The sequence below is a fragment of the Heterodontus francisci genome, chromosome 44 (genome assembly GCF_036365525.1).
Source record: "Heterodontus francisci isolate sHetFra1 chromosome 44, sHetFra1.hap1, whole genome shotgun sequence".
NCBI lineage: Eukaryota > Metazoa > Chordata > Chondrichthyes > Heterodontiformes > Heterodontidae > Heterodontus > Heterodontus francisci.
The window spans coordinates 15,850,275-15,872,414 of record NC_090414.1 but is presented as its reverse complement, the minus strand read 5'-3'; the positions used below and the strand labels follow the sequence as shown (position 1 = coordinate 15,872,414).

The 22,140-nt window shown below is 45.4% G+C and overlaps 1 protein-coding gene across 4 annotated transcripts in view; it reads right to left on the bottom strand.

Moving 5' to 3' along the window:
- The window catches only part of nxf1b (nuclear RNA export factor 1b), an 89,602-nt gene that overhangs the window by 52,688 nt on the left and 14,774 nt on the right, over positions 1–22,140 (bottom strand). For 3 of the 4 annotated variants that reach the window (XM_068021487.1, XM_068021488.1, XM_068021490.1), the window contains exons 2-3: positions 15,900–15,998; positions 3,254–3,449 (exon numbers count right to left, since the gene is read on the bottom strand). In XM_068021487.1, coding sequence (XP_067877588.1) covers positions 3,254–3,449; positions 15,900–15,998 — 295 coding nt within the window. The remainder of the gene's footprint in view (positions 1–3,253; positions 3,450–15,899; positions 15,999–22,140) is intronic. The other variant, XM_068021489.1, reaches the window with a different exon arrangement.

Here is a 22,140-nt window from a genome sequence, read left to right as displayed (position 1 = left end):
GAGTAGGCCATTCGGCCCTTCGAGCCTGCTCCGCCATTCATTATGATCATGGCTGAACATCCAACTCGGTAACCTGTTCCCGCTGTCTGCCATGTGGAATGATGCACACTCAATATTTAAACCATGTGCTTGGTTAAATTTTTCTGGATAAGTTAGACATATTGTTTCATTCATCCCAACTGTCAGCTTTTTCATAAGAGCATTACAAGCAGGGGCAGTAGTAGGCCATATGACCCTTCCTGCCCACTCTGCCTTTTAATAAGATCATGGCTAATCTTCAACCTCATCTCTGCTTTCCCGCCCTATCCCCATATCCCTTGATTCCCCTACAGTCCAAAAATCTCTTGATCTCAGCCTTGAATATACTCAATGACTGAACATCTACAGTCCTCTGGGGTAGAAAATTCCAAGGATCCACAACCGTCTGAGTGAAGAAATTTCTCCTCATCCCAGTCCAAAATGGCTAAACCCTTATCCCGAGACTATGCCCCCTAGTTCTAATTGAGGTGTATAAAATTATGACCAGCCTAGACAAAGTGGATAGGAAGGACCCATCACCCTAGCACAGAGGCCAATAACCAGTGGGGGGTGGGGTGGGGGCGCACATAGGTTTAAAATAATTGGTAGAAAAATTAGGGACGGGTTGAGGAGAAATTTTCTAGGACAGGGTTGGGGGGAGGTCTGGAACTCACTACCTGAAAGAGCGGTAGAGGCAGAAGCCGTCATTAGATTAAAAAGAGAGACTTGGACATACACTTAAGGTGGCGCAACCTACAGGGCTATGGACCAAGAGTTGGAAAGTGGCATTAGACCAGATAGCTCTTTTTCAACCGGTACATACACAATGGGCTGAATAGTCTCCTTCTGTGCCGTAAATTTCTATAATTCTTGGACAACCTCTATCTAATAGATAACCAATGCGACATGGAGGTCAACTCTTCCTGCTCATGTCCCCATCCAGTTTTGGTAAAAGAAAGAGATTGAGTGAAGTTGTACGTTTGTGTAGATTCTTCACCAACTTCCTCCTAAAAATCTTAAATAGTAAATTTTCTTGTGAGCAAGAAAACTTAGATTTATATAATACCTCAGGCCATCCCAAAGAATTTTTAGCCAATGCATAACATCTGAAATACAATCACACTGATGTGGCAAAAACAGCAGCATAGCAAAGTGTACCCTTTAAATTCTACTGCTGTTAAATTATTCATTTTTCTACCAAATCAGCAAACTCCAAGAGTTGTGCTAAACTGATGAATCACTCGTGACTCTTAGAAGATCAGGCCCTCTCTCCTTACTCAACAAACGTTCAATTGTTCTCTTGAAAATCAGCTTATTCAAAATGCTATCTGTTCACATTAGCACCTCCTTACCCACAATCTCATGCTATTAAAATCAGCCATTGTTCCCAATGACCATTAATGCAAGAGTCTGGAAGTCAGAAATATTTCAGAATCATGTTGCCTTTGCATACCAGAGTGCATTTCCGTTATAAATGTAACTTGGTCAAAACTATCAAGATCAGTGAATATGTGAACAGTTGGCATTTAGGCAGACAATCTTAAAAAAAAAACAATGTGCAGACTTGGATGTTACATTTCCTTTCCAGCTGTGGCATCAGCAGCAGCCTGTGTTTGGTAGTGGAAAGATCCACCAGAGTAAATGGATTCTGCATGTACTACCCTGACAGCACTGCCTAATGTCTGAACTGAAGCATACAGATCAGGAATATAGGAACAGGCCCTCGAATGTGCTGCCCCATTCATTCAGATGATTAATCTGTCTTTAAGCTCCATTTACCCACCGTTGCTCCATATGCCTGGATACCCTTAACCAACAAAAATCCATTGTTCTCAGTCTTGAGCATTTCAATTGTCCCAGCATCAACAATTTTTTGGGAAAGTTCCAGATTTCCACCTCCCTTTGTGTGAAAGAGTGTTTCCTGTTTTCAATGGCCTAGTACTAATTTTAAGGCTAAGGATAGTCCCAAGTTTACTCCCCAGACTGTGCTGAGGTAGGTATCAATAGGACTGTATTAACTGATCTCCCCCTTGAAGGAACAAGATCAGTCTAGATGTCTTTGGTGCTTTTCCTGGAAAGTAGGCACATGCTTATGTTAGCTGAGGAGAGAGGTGGGCTTGATTTAATGCCTCCACCCACACCCTATCAAACAGCCATCTAGGTTCCACCTGAAGACTGGCTACTCAGGTGAAGTATGTTAGAACTGCCAAGATTTGTGCAGCCAAATCCTAGCAAGAGTGAGCACCTCTGGAGACAAGACAGGAAGACAACTGGGAGAAAATAAAAGGAACTGCACTGTATGTGCACAGAATGATGTATGGCTAGAGAGAGAGAATGAAAGCCAGAGGGATGTAAAAGGAACAGAAGTGTATCATTAACTTTTTTTTTTATTTAGAGATACAGCACTGAAACCGGCCCTTCGGCCCACCGAGTCTGTGCCGACCAACAACCACCCATTTATACTAAGCCTGCACTAATCCCATATTCCCTACCACCTACCTACAGTAGGGGCAATTTATAATGGCCAATTTACCTACCAACCTGAAAGTCTTTGGCTGTGGGAGGAAACCGGAGCACCCGGCAAAAACCCACACGGTCACAGGGAGAACTTGCAAACTCCGCACAGGCAGTACCCAGAATCGAACCCGGGTCCCTGGAGCTGTGAGGCTGCGGTGCTAACCACTGCGCCACCCTATCGGAGATGGGGTTTGGTAGGATTGGAATTTTAGCTTTAATTTTGATTTATTATGGTACCAGAAGTTGTGAATAGCGTCTGCTCACAATGATACATTAACGTCATAGCAATCCTAGTACAAATATATATTACCACAAATAAACCAAAGCTTCTTAGTCCTCAAACATGGGAAAAAAAGTCTAGTGAAAATCTGCAAAATAAAATGTTTCCAGGGTTCGTACTAAGCTGAAAACAATTCCTTTATTGAATGAAAGCAAAATACTGCGGATGCTGGAAATCTGAAATAAAAACAAGAAATGCTGGAATCACTCAGCAGGTCTGGCAGCATCTGTGGAAAGAGAAGCACAGTTAACGTTTCGGGTCAGTGACCCTTCATCGGAACGCATGATGCCTGATGCACGATGAAGGGTCACTGACCCGAAACGTTAACTCTGCTTCTCTTTCCACAGATGCTGCCAGACCTGCTGAGTGATTCCAGCATTTCTTGTCCTTTATTGAATGCATCATTAACAGCATAACACTGTGCAGGTTGCTACTTACAATCGTGATCTTGGTGAGTCATGATCATTCATAGTCACATCGCCATCATCATCCTCGAACCGTGAGCGTGGATTGCACCCTCCACCGCCTCGATTCCTTGATTTGTGATTTCCCTCACTGTACATCTTCCCCCGGAATGGACCACGCCCTTTCTTTTTCCGAACGGGAAAACCACCCCCAACTCGGTCATCATGTTCTGGAAAAAAAAGTAACATTTTTAAATATGAATCAGGCAAGTGACCATGAAAAATTATTAGTCACAATGTTAGGTTGTTGTTAACTAGAAAGAAATACTTCTAAATTAAGTCACTTTAGGAGAAACCATTTTGGCATTCTCGATCAATAGAACTTCTCCTGAAATACTTAGAAAGGAAAGGTCACCAGTTCAACGCTCTAGAGTACAATTGATTTAAATAAGGTTACCTGCGGCTCCCCTGATGGGCCAGTGAATAAAGGCCAGAGACCCAAGTCATGGGCTTGGTCCCAATCTGTGTTGAATAGCTGATCTCAACTGGGGCAGTGCATCAGATTCTACAATTGGCAGCAATGCTTCTTTCTAGGTTAAGGATGGGAATATCAGGAAGATTTCTGCTCCTGGTCTGTTAGTTAATGACTGTTAGAAAATGAATTTTGTGTCAGCATCAGGCAAACACAGGAAAGATAAAAGCAAAACACTGCAGATGCTGGAAATCTGAAATAAAAACAAAAAGAGTTGGAAAATACTCAGCAGGTCTGGCAGCATCTGTGGAGAGAGAAGCAAAGTAAGCATTTCAGGTCAGTGACCTTGCATCATAACTTGTGATGAATGAGAGTGTGTTCTGATGAAAGATCACTGACCTGAAATGTTAACTTTGCTTCTCGCTCCATAGATGCTGCCAGATCTGCTGAGTATTTCCCAACTCTTTTTGTTTTTGTTAAAGACGGGAAAGAGCCTGGCTGTGATTACCTCAACATCGGCCTATCTCTGGGTTTACATGTGAAAAGTGGTCACTTGGCATTGGAAGGCATACATGGAACTAAAATTCAACCAAGAGTCAGAAAGTCTTCATGAAAGGAAAGCATGAATTGCAGAGGCAGTGGTGTAGTGGTAATGTCACTGGACTAGTAATCCAAAGCCCAGGCTAATGCTCTGGGGACATGGGTTCGAATCCCATCACGGCAGATGGTGAAATTTGATATCAATTAATTAATAAATCTGGATTTAAAAGGCTAGTCTAATGGTGATTATGAAAACATTGTCGACTGTAAAAACCCATCTGGTTCACTAATGTCTTTTAGTGGGAAATCTGCCATCCTTACCTGGTCTGTGACTCCAGCCCTACAGCAATTTCATGACTAAAAATAAATGCCCTCTGAATTGGCCTAGCAAGTCACTCAGTTGGAAAACCGCTAGTACTGTTGATGCACCTACACCCCAAGGACTGCAGTGGTTCAAGAAGGCAGCTCACCACCACATTTTCAAGGGCAATTAGGGATGGGCAATAAATGCTGGCCTAGCCAGCAACACTCACATCACACAAACGAAGAGAAACAAATTTGCTGTGGAGGAAGATCAGCAAACAAAAAGTGTAATCATATTAGTTTAAATACCAATATGCTAATCAGGTCTAGTGACAAGTATAATTTATAAGTAATAAATACAGTTACACAGCACTCTCCTTAGCCAATGTGTTGGACCAGGGGATGGAGACATGGACTAATGTGCACACGTGATTCCAGTGCTACATAAATGTCCAGCAGAGGCCAGTATCACCTATCAGTTTGTATGCATTCTAGCAGCTAGTTAGAAACTGCTTTTAAATTGTGCTAAGACCTAAGATGGTGCCAGCAACCAACACCTTGATCTGGAAATAAAGCTGTCAGGGTTTAAGACTAGCAGTTGGAAAGATGTAGAAAAAAAAAACTAGCATGGATTAATATAAATTATATAAAAGCAGCTACACAGGGAGTTCTCCAGACCATTCTTTCAGTAAAAAAGATATTGTGTGGGGAAATTTCAAGAGGAAAAACATACATTTAGGGGAACTACCAATTCAGGCACAAAAATAAGACAGTACTATTTGATGCCGCAAGTCAGTCACAGTAAAGAATAAAAACTTGCTTGAACAATTATGGAGCCGACTGAAGTGAACTGATATCTTTGAAAGGTTCGCAATATTTTGCAACTGCTATAAATCTTGGGATTTCAAATTAATACCAGTTGATTATCTCTATATACACTACTAAAGTCAATCCTCAAAATGAAAACTATATACCTTCATTCTTTACACATGCCCACCATTAAGATTAGAGTTATTCAGACGGCTGAACTTTTTGTGTTTTTAGATGGGAATAAAGGTCAGCCAGGCCTCAGCCGGAGCACTATATCCTCTGCCTTGCCAGCCTGGTCCTCCTTATCCTTCTAGTGGTCACCCATTCCCTCCCTGCCAACAAGGCTGTGGGTTCAGAGCCTATTCCAGAGATCAGCTCACATAATCTGGGCCATCACTTGGCTGCAGTACAGAGGGAGTGTTGCACTGGGGCTCAGTCTTTCAGAAGAGATGTTAAATCAAGGTTCTGTCCACCTTCATCAGGTAGACATAAAAAAAAATCCTGTAATACTATCTGAAGCGAAGCAGGAGTTCTCCTGATGTTCCAGTCAATATTTATCCCTCAACCAAAATCACTGATTAACAAATCTTTTAATTCACTGCAGCTTGCTGTGTACAAATTGGCTGCTGCATTTCCCTACATTGCAATAGTGATTACACTTCAAAAGTAGCTCGCTAGCTTTGAAGTACTTTGGTAACAATGGAAAACATGAAAGGAGCTACACAAGTGTAAGTTCGTCCTTTCTTTACCAAAGGATTTTTGGTCTGTAGGTTCCTCAAAGTCTGGTGCTTTGAAACAACTGCACCAATTGCAATTTGCTGTGGACAGTGACAGTGGCAGCAATCCCTTGTAGGGGAAGAAAGGAGAAAGTAGTCCTGGGACAGAAACAGAAATGGATGATGTAGGATGGCATTGCAGTCTGGTTAACTTTATGAAAAAGTTCTACCAGCTTCAATACCATACTTAGTAATCATCTACTTCATGGAGAAAGAGAACAGAATGGTAAGGGATCCCTAGTACAATCCATTGGACATCGTTGGAAGGATGTTCGTGGGCAGCAGGCAAGGTTGGCATGTTAGTATGACCTCTTCTACAGCTGACTAACCAGTCAACACTCACTGAGGAAGAACTTTTTATGTAGTAAAGGGTTGCCTGCACCACATGGGAAATCCTGAACTCTTCTCGTGGTCTGGACAACCACAAGTGCATAAAGCGTCGCCAGTTGGAGTAGCTCAAGCTCCAGGTTTCAAAGCTTCCGCAGCAGCTGGAGTCACTATGGGGCATCCACAAGACCGAGAGCTTCAAGGATGACATATTTCTGGAGGTGGTCACACTGCAGCTTAATAATGTGCAGGCAGGTAGGGAATGGGTGACCCCTAGAAGGACGAGGACCACCAGGCAGGAAAGGCAGGCATCTCATAAGTGCATCTTGCTCTCCAATCAGTATTCACTTCTGAATACTGGTGAGAGTGATGCTTCCTCTGGGAAATGCAGGCAGAGTCAAGAACAAGGCACCATGGGTGACTCAGCTGGAGGGGGTGGAATAAGAGTGGAAGAGCAATAGCGGTAGGCGATTCAATAGTGAGGGGAACAGACAGGCACTTCTGCAGCTGGAGACGTGGATCCAAGATGGTACGTTGCCTCCCTAGTGCCAGGGTAAAGTATGTCATTAAGGGAATGCAGGAAATTCTGAGGAGGGGGAAGGTGAACAGCCAGAGGTCATGGTCCATATCTGCACCAATGACATAGGCAGAAAGAGGGATGAGGTCCTGCAGACAGTGTTTTGGGAGCTAGGAGAGAGATTGAAAAACAGGTCCTCAAAAGGTAGTAATTTCCAGATTACTCCCAATGCCACATGCTGGTGAGTACAGAAATAGGAAGATAGAGCTGATGACTACGTGGCTGGAGAGATGCTGCAGGAGGAAGGGCTTTAAATTCCTGAAACATTGGGACCATTTCTTGGGGAGATAGGACCTGTACAAGCTGGTTGGGTTGCACCTCAACAGGGCCAGGACCAAGATCCGCACAGGGATTTTGTTAGTGCTGTTGGAGAGGGTTTAAACTAGCTTGACCGGGGGGTGGAGTGTGAACCCGAGTAGATTCAGAAGGCAGAGAAGTTGGAAATGGAAGGCAAAAAATTAGTAAGCATGTTTGGAAGGCAGAGGAAACAAAGGCTAGAAAACAGACAAGGGAGCTTGGCAGTGCTGAATGGTATATACTTCAATGCAAGAAGTCTAGGCAATGAGGTAGATGAGCTGACAGCACAGATTGGCACGTGGGATAGTGATATTATAGCTATTACTGAGACATGGCTGAAAGGAGGGCAGGAATGGCAGTTCAACGTTCCTGGTTACAAGGTGTTCAGACAAGATAGAGGGGCAGGGGGATTAAAAAGAGTCGGGGTCACCATATTGATTGAAGAAACAATTATAGATGTGAGGAGGGATGATATGGTATAAGGAGCATCAAATGAAGCCATATGGGTTGAACAGAAGAACAAAAAAGGGGCAATCATACTACTGGGAGTGTACTACAGACCCCCAAACAATCAAAGGGAGATAGAAGAGTAAATATGTAGTGCAAAAACAATAGGGAATTAAGAGTGAGGGATTCAACTAGCCCCATTAACTGGGATAGAATTAGTATGAAAGGGGCAGAGAGGGCAAGATTCTTAAAATGCATTCAGGAGAACGTTTTTAAGCCAGTACGTAGCAAGCCCTACAAGACAGAATGCAGTTCTGGACTTCGTTTTAGGGAATGAAGCTGGGCAGGTGGCAGGGATATCAGTTAGGGAGCACTTTGGTGGAAGTGATCATAATTCAGTAGGATTTAGGGTATTTATGGAAAAGGATAAAGATGGACCAGGAATAAGAGTTCTCGATTACAGGAAAGCTAATTTCACTAAGCTGGGATGCCAGATCAGTGGGAGGCATTCAAGGAAGAGATAGTGAGGGTTCAGAGCAAGAATGCTCCCTTAAAGAAAAATGGTGGCACTAACAAATCTAGAGCCACCTGGATAGCAAGGGGCTTAAAGGAAAGGATAAAGAAATAAAGGGAAGCTTATGACAGACACCGAGGGCTCAATACCGCAGGAAACAGAGTATAAAAAGAGTAGGGGTGAAATTAAAATGGAAATCAGGAAAGCAAAGAGAGGGCATGAAAAAATATTGACAAGTTAAAATCAAGGAAAACACAAGATTTTAAAATAAATACATAACAAGCAAGAGGATAACTAAAGAGTAGGGGCTCTCAGGGACCATATGGGTAACCTGTGTATGGAATTCTTTGCATCTGTTTTCATAAAAGGGCAATATAGACATTGCAATCAAGGATAGGGAGTGTGAAATATTAGATCAGAGTGAGTGAGAGTGAGAGTGTGTGAGTGAGAGTGAGAGTGAGAGTGAGAGTGTGAGTGTGAGTGTGAGTGAGAGTGAGAGTGTGAGTGTGAGTGTGAGTGTGAGTGAGAGTGTGAGTGTGAGTGAGAGTGTGAGTGTGAGTGTGAGTGTGAGAGAGTGAGAGTGAGTGAGTGAGAGTGAGAGAAAATTCAGGGATTTAACATCTTTGAAAATGGAAAGATCCCCAGGCCCTGACAAAATGTATTCTAGGCTGTTAAAGGAAGCAAGAGAGGAAAATAGTAGAGGCTTTGACCACCATTTTCAAATCCTCTCTGGCTACAGGTGTGGTGCTGGAGGACTGGAGGACAGCTAACACTGTACCATTGTTTAAAAAGGAGGGAAAAGGAATAAACTGAGTAATTACAGGCCAGTCAGCCTAACATCGGTGGTGGGAAAATTATTGGAACAAATTCTGAGGGACAGGATAAATCTTCATTTGGAAAGACACAGATTAATCAAAGACAGTCAGCACAAGCTTAAGGGAAGATCGTGTCTGACTAACACGATTGAATTTTTTGAGGAGGTAACAGGAGCTTAAAGGAGAGGATAAAGAATGATGTTAACTATATGTATTTTAGCAAGGCTTTTGATAAGGTCCAACATGGCAGACTGGTCACGAAAGTAAAAGCCCAAGGCAAAGTGAAAAGTTGCATCCAAAACTTACTCAGAGGCAGAAAGCAAAGGGTAATGGTCGATGGGTATTTTTGTGACTGGAAGGCTGTTTCCAGTGGGGTTCCACAAGGCTCAGTACTAGACCCCTTGTTTTTCTGGTATATATCAATGATTTGGTCCTGATTGTAGGACGTACAATTAAGAAGTTTGCAGATGATACAAACATTGGCCATGTGGTTGATAATGAAGAAGAAAGCTATAGACTGCAGGAAGGTATCAATAGACTGGACAAGGGAGCAGAAGAGTGGCAAATGGAGTTCAATCCAGAGAAGCTCGAGGTAATGCATATGGGTAAGACTAACAAGGCAACAGAATACACAATAAATGGGAGGATACTGACAAGTATAGAGGAACAGAGGGACTTTGGAGTGCAGATCCACAGATCCCTGAAGATGGCTGGACAGGTAGATAAGGTGGTCACAAAACCATACGGGATACTTGTATTCTATTCCTTGGCTAATAAAGGCAAGAGCTGGGAGGCTATGCTGCAACTCTATAAAACACTAGTTAAGCCACAGCTAGAATACTGTTGAACACACACTATAGGAAAGATGTGATTGTACTAGAAAGGGTACAGAGGAGATCTACGAGGATGTTTCCTGGACTGGAGAATTTTAGTTAAGAAAGATTAGACAGGCTGGGGTTGTCTGCTTTGGAATAGAGGGGAGACCTAATTGAAGTGTATAAAATTAGGAGGGGTCTAGATAGAGTGGATAGGAAGGCCCTATTCCCCTTGTTGGGGGTCCAAAACCAGGGGCATAGATTTAGGTTAAGAGGTAGGAGATTTAGAGGGGATTCGAGGGGACATTTTTCACCCAGAGGGTGGTGGGGGTCTGGAACTCACTGCCCGAAAGGGTGGTAGAGGCAGAAACCCTCAATATTCAAAAAGTACTTGGACGTGCACTTGAAGTGCCGTAACCTACAAGGCTACAGACCAAGGGCTAGAAAGTGGGATTAGGCTGGATGGCTATTTGTCAGCCAATGAGGGCACACTAGGCCGAATGGCTTCCCCTCTGCGCTGTAAATTTCTACAATTTTATGATTTTATCCCAGTGCTTAAGGAACAGCACACCAGTATGACTTAGCACCTCCAAAAGAGGTGGAGCAAGGGACAAAATTGAAGCAAAAAAAACTCTGGTTTCTCATAATAGGGACCAGATGTTGTAGGATTAGAATGTGTTCAATTATACTACACAGTTACTTTTAAGAGGTAGTTACAATATTTTATTCCTTAAAGTTGGGAATGGTCCAGTAAGTAGAAAAGTGAATTCCTCTGTACTGAAAACACAACCTCCACAGTTTGAGGGCAATAGCATTTTACCTTGCCTACTACTGTGTTTTGTTTGAAGTCAGATGGCAAAATAAAGAGAAGTATTTCTCTGATGGTTAGAAGCCAGGTTTTGCAAAGTTGAGAGCTGTGGTTTGATTAGAATTTGAGCCTCGTGAATTTTTTCAAATTCTGGCCAATTTTCTTCTCCCTCCTGCCTTGCTAGGATGGTTTCACAGCCAGTCTCCAGTCCCCAAGTGGCCATTCTTCTTCACCCCTCCCCATCTTCGTAACTTCTTCCAGCCTTACAACCCTCTGAGATCTGCGTTTCTTTAATTCTGGCGTCTTGTGCATCCTCGATTTTAACTGCTCCACCATTGGCAGCTGTGCCTTCAGCTTCCTCGGCCCTAAACTCTGGAATTCCCTTTCCTCGGCCTTTCTACCACTTACTCCTCCTTTAATACGTTCCTTAAATCTTACATCTTTGACTAAGCTTTTGGTCACCTACCTTAACATGTGACTGCGTTAATAATGCTTGAAAGTCACTGCATAAATGCAAGTTGTTGTTGTGAATATATGTCAGTGAGCTATTTGGCTGTGGGCAACAGCACAGCCAAGCCCAGTTCTAATTTCATGACATCCACAAATGCAACTTTCTAGCAGAGATTACTGGACAGCAATCAGCAGCAGTGCTATGTTTCCTCACCTATAACCAACCGTTATAGTTCTGTTATCTTGTCTCAGACGAGTAAACAATAGCAATTCGACCAGAGACCTTTTGCCATAAATGACCTAGCTACATATTGCCTGTAACAACTGGGCCACTGAGGGAGTCTAGAATTCTGGCTGTTGCCAATGGTAATGAGAGTTTGTTCAATACTCTATGATGGATCAGCAACTGCTGAATCACAGCTCCCAGAATTTTCATTGTCAAGATTAACCATGGAAGCTTACAGAAGAAACAGACCATTGTAGCTGTGCCAGCTCTTTGCTAGAACCATCAAGCTGTATCTTCCTCAAATACATGCATCATGGCCCACAATGGAAGACACCACCAAGGCTTTTAGAGAGGATTATATGGCATATATGGCACAGAAACAGGGCATTTGACCCAACCAGTCCATGCCACTGTTTATACTTCACACGAGCCTCTGCCTGTCTTTCCTCATCTATCAGCATAACCCTCTACTCCCTTTTCCCATATATGCTTGTCTAGCCTCCCCTTAAATGCATCTAATCTTTTCATCTCAACCACTCCGTGACAGCAAGTTTCATATTCTCACCACTCTCTGGGTAAAGAAGTTTCTTCTGAATTCCCTGAAGACATCTATTCGGTCACCCCTCAGCCTCTTTTTTCGAGAAAAAGCAGCCAACCTGTTCATCCTTTCCTAATCTGTCTATCCTAAAAAAAGGCACATTAGCCAGTAGTCGTTGGCTGTTCCTCGATTCAAGGACGACGTCTACTCAAGGTCGCGAATTTCTGCCATGGGTCTTCAGGTGACTGAACAGACCGATTCTCAACCCGTAAATTTTTGGGCACATGGGACAGGACGTCCCACAAGGTAGTGGGATCCGGAGTGCAGGATTTGCTTCCTTTTCTTTCCTTAATCTGAAACATGGGGTCACAGTCTCAGGATAAGGGCCATTTTGGACTGAGATGAGGAAAAAGTTCTTCACTCAAAAGGGTTGTGAATCTTTGGAATTCTCTACCCCAGAGGGTTATGGATGCTCCATCATTAAATACATTTAAGGCTGGGATAGACAGATTTTTGGTCTCGCAGGGGATCAAGGGATATGGGGAGCAGGCAGGAAAGTGGATTTGAAGCCCAAGATCAGCCATGATCATACTGAATGGCAGAGCAGGCTCGATGGGCAATATAGTCTACTCCTGCTCTTATTTCTTGTGCTCTTGCACAAGACTCAAAGTATGATGCAGCTCGATGGATAAGTTGCCATTTTGAACAACTGGTAGCAAGCTCCTCCCAGTCATTAATGTCAATGCTGCCACCCTTCAAAGAGAGCTCCAGAGTGTCTTTGAAGCGCTTTCTTTGTCCTCCCCAGAAGAGTGGCCATTTGAGAGTTGAGAAAACAGGACCTGGTGAAGGAGACTATTTTCAACCATCCGGACAGTGTCCAGTCCATTGAAGTTGGTTTTGCAGGAGTTTTGCCTGAATTCTTGTGGAGCTGGCTTCAGGAAGAATGCTAGTGTTTGTTCAATGGTCCTCCCATTGAATCCGGAGGATGCGCTGGAGGCATTGCTGATGGAATTCCTCTCGCACTCTTTATCTGTCGCTGATGCACAGTACAGGGCTCACTGCAGTACAGGAGTGTGACGACAACAACTGCTCTGTACACTCGGACTTTTGTTGACTTGCGGAGGTCTTTGTTGTCAAACACTTGCTGCTGTAGTTTGTAGAAGGCTGAGCTGGCGCAGCTGATCCAGTGTTGGATCTCTTTGTCAATGATGGCCTTTTGAGAAAGGTGGCTGCCAAGGTATGGAAGTGCTCAACATATTCCTTCAACAAATATGCAAGGCGGAATATTTGACTGACCAGGAGTGGTTTGATTATAGGAGCTTTGTTTTGGCAACATTCAAGGACAGGCCAAGTCTCTTGTATGCAGAATTGATCGAGAGGGGCTTGCAAATCTGGTGGAGTGGGCAACAACACTTTAGCTGTCCGCAAACTGTAGATCATGTATGTCTATGGTGGTCAGTTTAATTTTGGCACAAGGCGACTGAGGTTAAAGAGCTTTCCATCTAGGCGGTATTTAATACTCATACCAGAGGGCAGCTGATCTTTGATGAGGTGAATAGACACTGTCAGGTAGATTGCAATTAGTATGGGGGCTATCACACAGCCTTGCTTGACCCCAGTCTGGATTTTGAAGGCATTTGTTTCAGAGCTCCCATTTAAGACGGTTGGAGTCATATCATCATGGAGCAATTGCAGGATTGTGCTCAAGCCAGTAGTGATCAAGTGATGTCAAGTTTGAGTTTTATAAGTCATTGGAGAAAGAAAAGTCTGAGGAGCATCAAGATTTAAATGCTGGAAAAGGAGTTGGGAAACAGTGCAATGAGGCTGAATAGAAAGGATAGTAGTATGCTTTGTAACCCGAGAGCAACAAAAATGCGATTCAGAGGCACAGTGGCGCAGTGGTTAGCACCGCAGCCTCACAGCTCCAGCGACCCGGGTTCAATTCTGGGTACTGCCTGTGTGGAGTTTGCAAGTTCTCCCTGTGTCTGCGTGGGTTTCCTCCGGGTGCTCCGGTTTCCTCCTACATGCCAAAGACTTGCAGGTTGATAGGTAAATTGGCCATTATAAATTGCCCCTAGTATAGGTAGGTGGTAGGGAAATATAGGGACAGGTGGGGATGTGGTACGAATATGGAATTAGTGTAGGATTAGTATAAATGGGTGGTTGATGGTCAGCACAGACTCGGTGGGCTGAAGGGCCTGTTTCAGTGCTGTATCTCTAAATAAATATGTACGCGTAGATAGATGGAGACTAGAAATAGAAGTGAGAGTCCATAAGATAGTTACATTCAGAAAGATTTGTGTCACATCAAGTCAAAGATTTGACAGAGGTTGTGCCAGTGACAAGTGACCAAATCCCAAAGGTGCATAATAGCAGACAACACAACTGCCAGTGGAATGGATTAAGCCACAACTCACAAGGTGATGGATAATGCGAGAGTTGATAGAAGCTTCCACAATTTGAGAAAATACAGATCGAAGGGCAATAGGACAAAAGCTGAAAGGGATTATACTTCTTAGGGATGGATGAACATGAGCTAATATCCAAGAAGGAAAAATGTAACTGCACGAGAGAGGGTACAAAGGAAATTTACAAGGATATTGCCAGGACTAGAAAAATGCAGTTACGAGGAAAAATTGGATAGGCTGGGGTTGTTCTCCTTGGAACAGAGGAGGCTGAGGAGAGATCTGATTGAAATGTACGAAATTGAGGAGCCTGGATAGAGTGGATGTGTAGGGCTTATTTACCTTAGCAGAGAGGTCAATGACTAGAGGGCATAGACTTAAAGTGATTGCTGGAAAAATTAGAGGGGAGATGAGGAAAACTTTTTCCACCCAGAGGGTGGTGGCGGTCTGGAACTCACTGCCCAAAAGGGTAGTAGAGGCAGAAACCCTCAATGGGCCAAGTGGCCTCTTTCTGTGCCTTAAACTTTCTATGATTCTATGATGGACTGGCTGCAAGAGATACAGGAAATAAGTTCAGAGGAACATATCTAAAATAGCATGAGGGATGATTTTGACATTAGAGATTTTACTGTTTCCCAGGATCCAACAAACTTGGCAGGAATTTTTTTTTTTTTAAAAGATCTTTGTCATAATGGGAGAATAGAACTGAGCAACAGATGAAATTTCTTTATCAAGATCAGGCTTGGAGGAAGGCTCTTCCTGCCATTTAATCTCATCCTTTCAGATCACCAGGATCAAATTTAAAGATAAGTGAACCGGAAAGGTCTTTTCCTCCTACATGAGCTAGCAAATGTACACTGGGCTGAAGGCGGCTGGAAAGGAGGATTCATAAAGATGAGAAAGGATTTTGGCAAGGTACCAGAATTGGTTGCTGGAGGGGCAGAAAGACAGCCAAAAACATTACTCATAAATATAGCTGTGTTTGACAGCTGCAAATGGAGAAGTATGAGCAAGATGGAGGACAGAGCTGGACTGAGCTTAAAAATACTTTAGACTGAATTAAACAATATGTAAGATTTGTGGTAATTGAGGGTTTTAGTCACATTGAAATACCAAGCTTTGTCATGTATCCTGTAAAGGTTATATACCCCTTGCCAAATTGCACTTCACATTTTCTTGATCAGAAAAACTGACTTGAAAACTGAACAAAATAAAATACACTTTTAGTGTAGACAACAACCAGTTTGGTGGATAGAGTTCTGACAGACATCAACAGATTTTGAAGTAGAAGATGCAACAGGATATCAGAGTTAAGATACAGGTGAAGTTTGGAATTGGAGAAAGAAATGCAATCTATTTTGCTTTTCAGCTTCAAAAAGTGGCCATAATCGCTCTTTCCTACCAGGGGGTGGAATTTTTCAGCCGCATAGCTCAACCCTCAAGAGAGCAACTCAAAATCAGTCTATTAGAGCTGGAGGTGGCAAGCTGTGTAAGCCAACAGGGTGTACAACCCTTCCTAACCTATTTTCATGTGGTAATCTGTCTTTCCCTCCCTCTTACCTCTAGATCTGTCTCTTTTTCTCAGTCTCCAACTCCATCTTCCTTTCTTTCTTCCTTCCCCCAGGAATCCATTATGCACGATCCCTGATCGCTGGGGGGCTGAACAGAGTCAGGGAAGCAATTTAGTGTCAAATAATTCAGGTTTGGTTCAGGCTTGAATGGGACGTACTTACTAACAAGAGGATGCTTTAATTTTTTTCCTCCAAAATATAGTTTATTCATAAAAATCAGTAAAAAAAATACATTACCAGTTTCAAACAGCACCAAGTCAAAAAATACAAACAGTGCAAAGGAGGTCCGTTTGCTTCATTACAATCATGAGTTGTCTCACAACCCTTCCATTTCACATTTGTCATGCCAATTACATTTTTACATTTTACAGCAAATGAAAATTTTCCCCGATACAGTTCGAGGGGTTTCCCATAGATCCAGCCCCTCGGTTCAGCTTGGTGGGGGCACCTTACACTGTGGTCTTCCCCCATTGAGCCTTTGCTGTGGCTGCCCCAAGCTTTAGTGCGTCCCTCAGCACGTAGTCCTGGACCTTGGAATGTGCTAGTCTGCAACATTCAGTCGTGGACAACTCTTTGCACTGGAAAACCAGCAAGTTTCAGGCAGACCAAAGGGCGTCTTTCACTGAATTGATAGTCCTCCAGCAGCAGTTGATGTTTGTCTCAGTGTGCGTCCCTGGGAACAGCCCGTAGAGCACAGACTCCTGTGTTACAGAGCTGCTTGGGATGAACCTCGACAAAAACCACTGCATCTCTTTCCACACCTGCTTTGCAAAGACACATTCCAGGAGGAGGTGGGCAACTGTATCTTCCCCATCACAGCCAACGCGGGGGCATTGCGCGGAGGGGGCGAGATTTCAGGCGTGCAGGAAGGATCTGACGGGGAGGGCTCTTCTCACCACCAGCCAAGCTACATCTTGGTGCTTGTTTGAAAGTTCTGGTGATGAGGCATTCCGCCAAATGACTGTGGCGCTCTGCTCGGGGAACCATCCGACAGGATCCACCATCTCCTTTTCCCGTAGGGCCTTGAGGACATTCCGTGCAGACCACTGCCTGATGGATCGGTGGTCAAAGGTGTTTTCCCGCAGAAACTGCTCCACAAAGGATAGGTGGTACGGCACGGTCCAACTGCATGGAGCATTCCGCGGCAATGTGACCAGGCCCATCCTTTGCAACACCGGGGACAGATAGAACGTCAGCACGTAGTGACACTTGGAGTTTGCGTACTGGAGGTCTACACACAGCTTGATGCAGCCGCACACAAAGGTGGTCATCAGGATGAGGGCCACGTTGGGTACATTTTTCCCGCCCTTATCCAGAGGTTTGAACATCGTGTCCCTTCGGACCCGGTCCATTTTGGATCCCCAGATGAAGCGGAAAATGGCTCGGGTGACCGTCACAGCGCAGGAGTGGGGTATGGGCCAGACCTGCGACACGTACAGCAACAACATGAGCGACTCGCACCTGATGACCAGGTTCTTACCCACAATGGAGAGAGATCGCTGCCCCCACATGCTCAACTTTTGTTGTACCTTGGCTACTCGCTCCTCCCAGGTTTTGGTGCATGCCCCGGCCCTTCCGAACCATATCCCCAGCACCTTCAGGTAGTCTGACCTGACGGAGAAGGGGACAAAGGATCGGTCAGCCCAGTTCCCAAAGAACATGGCCTCGCTCTTGCCGTGGTTAACTTTGGCTCCCGAGGCCAGGTCGCACTGGTCGCAGATGCTCATCAGTCTGCGCACAGACAGCAGATCTGAACAGAAGACGGCGACGTCATCCATGTACAGGGAGGTTTTGAACTGAGTGCCTCCAATGCCTGGGATTGTCACCCCTCTTATGCTCGCATCCTTCCTAATAGACTCAGCAAAGGGTTCAATACAGCAAACAAACAAGACCGGGGAGAGAGGACAACCCTGTCTGACTCCAGATTGGATCGGGAAACTTTCCGATTCCCACCCATTGATTGAAACTGCGCTACTGATATTTATGTAGAGCAGTTTGATCCAATTGCAGATTCCCTCCCCAAACCCCATTTTGGAAAGCACGTCCATCATGTAGGTGTGCGATATCCTGTCAAAAGCCTTCTCCTGGTCCAGGCTGATGAGGCAGGTGTCCACCCTCCTGTCCTCTACATAGGCGATCGTATCCCTGAGTAGCGCGAGACTATCAGAGATCTTCCTGCCGGGTACAGTGCAGGGCTGATCAGGGTGGATCACCAACTCCATAGCAGACTTGACTCGACTGGCTATGACTTTGGACAGAATCTTGTAGTCAACATTAAGCAGTGAGATGGGCCGCCAATTTCTGATTTCTGCCCTCTCCCCCTTCCGCTTGTAGATGAGGGTGATGATGCCTTACCTCATGGATTCTGACATGCTGCCGGCCAGGAGCATACTCTCGTATACTTCCGGGCCGACCCAGTCCCACAGGGCCGAGCACAACTCGACCGGTAAGCCGTCGCTTCTGGGAGTTTTACTCGTCTTGAAGGACTCGAAGGCCTTTGTCAGCTCGTCCAGAGTTAGCGGCTTGTCCAGTCTCTCGCTCGTGCTGTCCTCTAAGACCTCTGTGATGGATGACAGGAAGGACTGGGAGGCTCTGCTGTCTGTGGGCTTCGCGTCATACAGCCCAGCATAAAAGGATTTGCTGATCCTTAGTATGTCGGACTGCGAAGACGTCACCGAGCCATCCTCTTCCTTCAGGCTGCTGATAACAGAACTCTCTCTGTGTACCTTTTGGAAGAAGTAACGCGAGCACGTCTCATCCTGCTCGATGGAGCGGACTCTGGACCGGAAGATGATCTTGGAGGCCTCCGTGGCAAAGAGCGAGGCCTGCTGGCTCTTCACCTCTTGGAGGTCCTCCTTGACCTCAACCTCCATCGACTGCAGCCGGAGCAGATTTTGCATACTTTTCTGGAGTCGGGACATTTCCCTCTCTCTCGCCCTGTGAACCCCTTTGTGGATAAAGAACCTCTTGATGTTCTCCTTGATTGAGTCTCCAGTTCACTGGTGGGAAGCGAAGAGGGGTTTCACGGTCCTCCAACCTTTGTAAACAGGAAGTCAATCCTGGAACGGACAGACCCGTCTGATCTTGACCATGTGTATCTGCGCTGCACTCCGTCTGCAGGTTTGCTGAAGACGTCGTGCAGTTTGGCTTCTTTAACTGTTTCTATTAGGAATCTGGACGTAGTGTCCAGTTTGCTGTCGTCTCTGCCGGATCGTCCAGCCGCATCGATGATGCAGTTGAAGTCACCGCCTAGGATGACCGGCCTGGACGTCGCCTGCAGCAGTGGGAGCTGCTGGAAGACGGTCAGCCGCTCGCTGCGTTGTACCGGGGCGTACACGTTGATCAACCGGAGCGGAGCGTTGTTGTACATTACATCTGCGACGAGGAGGCAACCGCCCACCACCTCCTTAACTTTGGAGATGGTGAAGTTACCTCCCCGCAGCAGAATACCCAGGCCGGAGGAACGGCAATCATTACCCCCCGACCAGATCGATGGCCCATGGGACTACCATCGCGACCACTGCCTGTAGGTGCTGAGGTGTGGTATTCCACACTCCTGCAGAAACAGGAGGTCGGCTTTGACCTTGGCGAGGTAATCCAAGGTTGAAACACATCACGCAGTAGATTTAATACTACGCACATTAATGGAAGCAATCCTTACACCCATTTTTTTTAAAGTTAGTTGTTGCTTCCCATACCATTTCTCCTTGCTAGTCCCAGTCCTTCGGGATGTTCCTGCATACCCATCGTGTGCGCAAGCTGTTTCACATTAGTTGGGCTCAGAAACCCCTCCTGGTTTTTCATGCAGGGCTTGTTCCGCTGGGGTAACATCAGGGGGGGGGGGTCTTGTAGGTAGCAAGGATTGGGTTGTCCTCTGCTGCTTCCCTCTGTTCCCCCTCGAAAACATCACTGCTCCCGGCTTCCCGGAGCTGAGGTGCGCCAGACGTGTCTTTGCTCTCGGTGTCCCGGAGCTGGGATGCGTTGGCCACGTCGTTCCGTGTGGCGCTTTGGGGTTGGGGCACGCCGGGCCCATCACAGCTTCCAGTGCCCGGGGGCTGGGATGCTTTATCCTCCATCTCCTTGGAGTTCAGCCGCCTCTTTTGAAGGGGCCGTCGTTCCAGCATTTCCCCGTCCAGTGAAGAGGAGCTGCTGTAGTCTGTCTCAGAAGGTAGCCTCCTCTTGCCACTGGTTTGGGTGCTGGCCTGTTCCGCTTTTGGAGGTTTTTTCTTTGTGGTTTTCCTTTGTACCACTTGCCACTGACCTGTTTGTCCATCTGCTGCCTCCTCCTCCATTGATTCTGTCTGTGGAGGAGGGGTTTCCGGGTGCAGGGTAGGTTCTGGGTCGCTGATTTCAGCTGCCTCCCCTTTCTTCTCCTTCTCAGGTTGAAGTTCCTCACTGCGGAGAAGGTTGCTCGTTTCCTTTCGAACACCGGACGCCTTCGTCGAACCTTCTCCCGGCCTTTCCTTGGACCTTGCCGCCTGAGCATAACTGAGGCAGCGTTTGGGGCAGGTTTTGTAGAGGTGGCCTGCCGCACCGCACAAGTTGCAACACTTAGTCTGCTTACAGTCCTTGGTCTGATGGCCTTCCTCCTTGCAGTTCTTGCAAACAACCGTGCTGCAGTTTGCTGCCACGTGACCAGATTTGCCACAGGTGCGGCAAACTCTGGGCTGCCCAGCGTAGAGCAAGAAGCCTCGACTTCCCCCGATAGCGAAGCTGGAGGGAGGGTGGATGATGGCTCCACTGGCATCGACCTTCAAGGTCACCTTGACCTGACGCTTGCTGGTCCAAATCCCAAAGAGATCCTTGACATCAGTGCTGCTGCCGGCCACCTCGACGTACCTGGCGAGAAAGGTGAGTACATCCACCACTGGAACATGGGGGTTGTAGAGGTGAATCGTCACCACCCGGTCCCGTTGTGACGGAAGCGTGAAGAGCGGCTCCGCTGTGAGGATCGACAGTGGCGCCCGGTCCCCTTTCTCCTTGAACGCCTTCAGGAACTTGATGCACCCCGCCACGTTCCGGAACGTCACGTCGAAGTATCCACTGCTGGGGAAATCCTGCAGGCAGAAGATGTCCGTAGCTTGATGTCTGATGCTTTAATGCAGTCCTGCTGTGAATTGTCCATATGGTTATTTTAAAACAATCTGATTCAGAGTTGAGATCCACATGTAGGAGTAACCACCTTTGACTTTGAAGTGCACCATGTTGTTAGGCCATGAGGAACACTGTTGCAGCTGCTACATTGCTCCTTACAGTATCACTGCCATGGATATTACAGTGAAACCCACTTAAGTAAGGTCCCCCCACCAAGCTGAACTGGATCCATGGGAAACCCCTCAACTGTATCCAGAAAATATTTGTTTTGCTGCAAAATGTACATAGCATGTAAAATGAAATGAAAGGGTTGTGAGGCAACTCACTCCTGCATTGAAGGAAACTGATCTCTTTTGCACTCTTTGTATTGTTTGACTTTGTGCTTTTTGGAACTGTTTTGCAATGTATTTTTTACAGTTTTTTTATGAATAAAGTATATTTTGGAAATAAAAAAATAAAAGCCACTTAAGATCAACTCTGACAAGACAGAATCCAATTTAAGGTGCAACGATTTCCATGTGCAGAAAAATAATAGGTCTTTTTTAAGATTGGGTGGGGCAAGGTAAAAACCTTTAAATCAACTTAAAAAAGGAAAGGTGTTAATAAGAGTTGTTCTGTATAGCCAGCAACACTGAATCACAATTCAAATCTATCCCATTTACTAAGTGACCATTATTGGAAATAAAATCCAATTTGTAAATTGCAAATCAATTCTGATTTAGCAAACCTAAGTAAATTCAATATTCTTTCAATAAATGCTCTGCTCAAGCTGTATGGTGTCAGTGCTGGGCAATGGAACACTTCTCCCACAATTTTCATTACCCAGCGCTAGCAACAAGCTGCAGGAGGCATCTTCTTCATATTTTTTTAGATTAGAGATACAAAACTGAAACAGGCCCTTCGGCCCACCGAGTCTGTGCCGAACATCAACATCATTTATACTAATCCTACACTAATCCCATATTCCTACCAAACATGCTGGATTCACTCAGCAGGTCTGGCAGCATGTGTGGAAAGAGAAGCAGAGTTAACGTTTCGGGTCAGTGACCCTTCTTCGGAACTGACCCGAAACGTTAACTCTGCTTCTCTTTCCACACATGCTGCCAGACCTGCTGAGTGAATCCAGCATTTCTTGT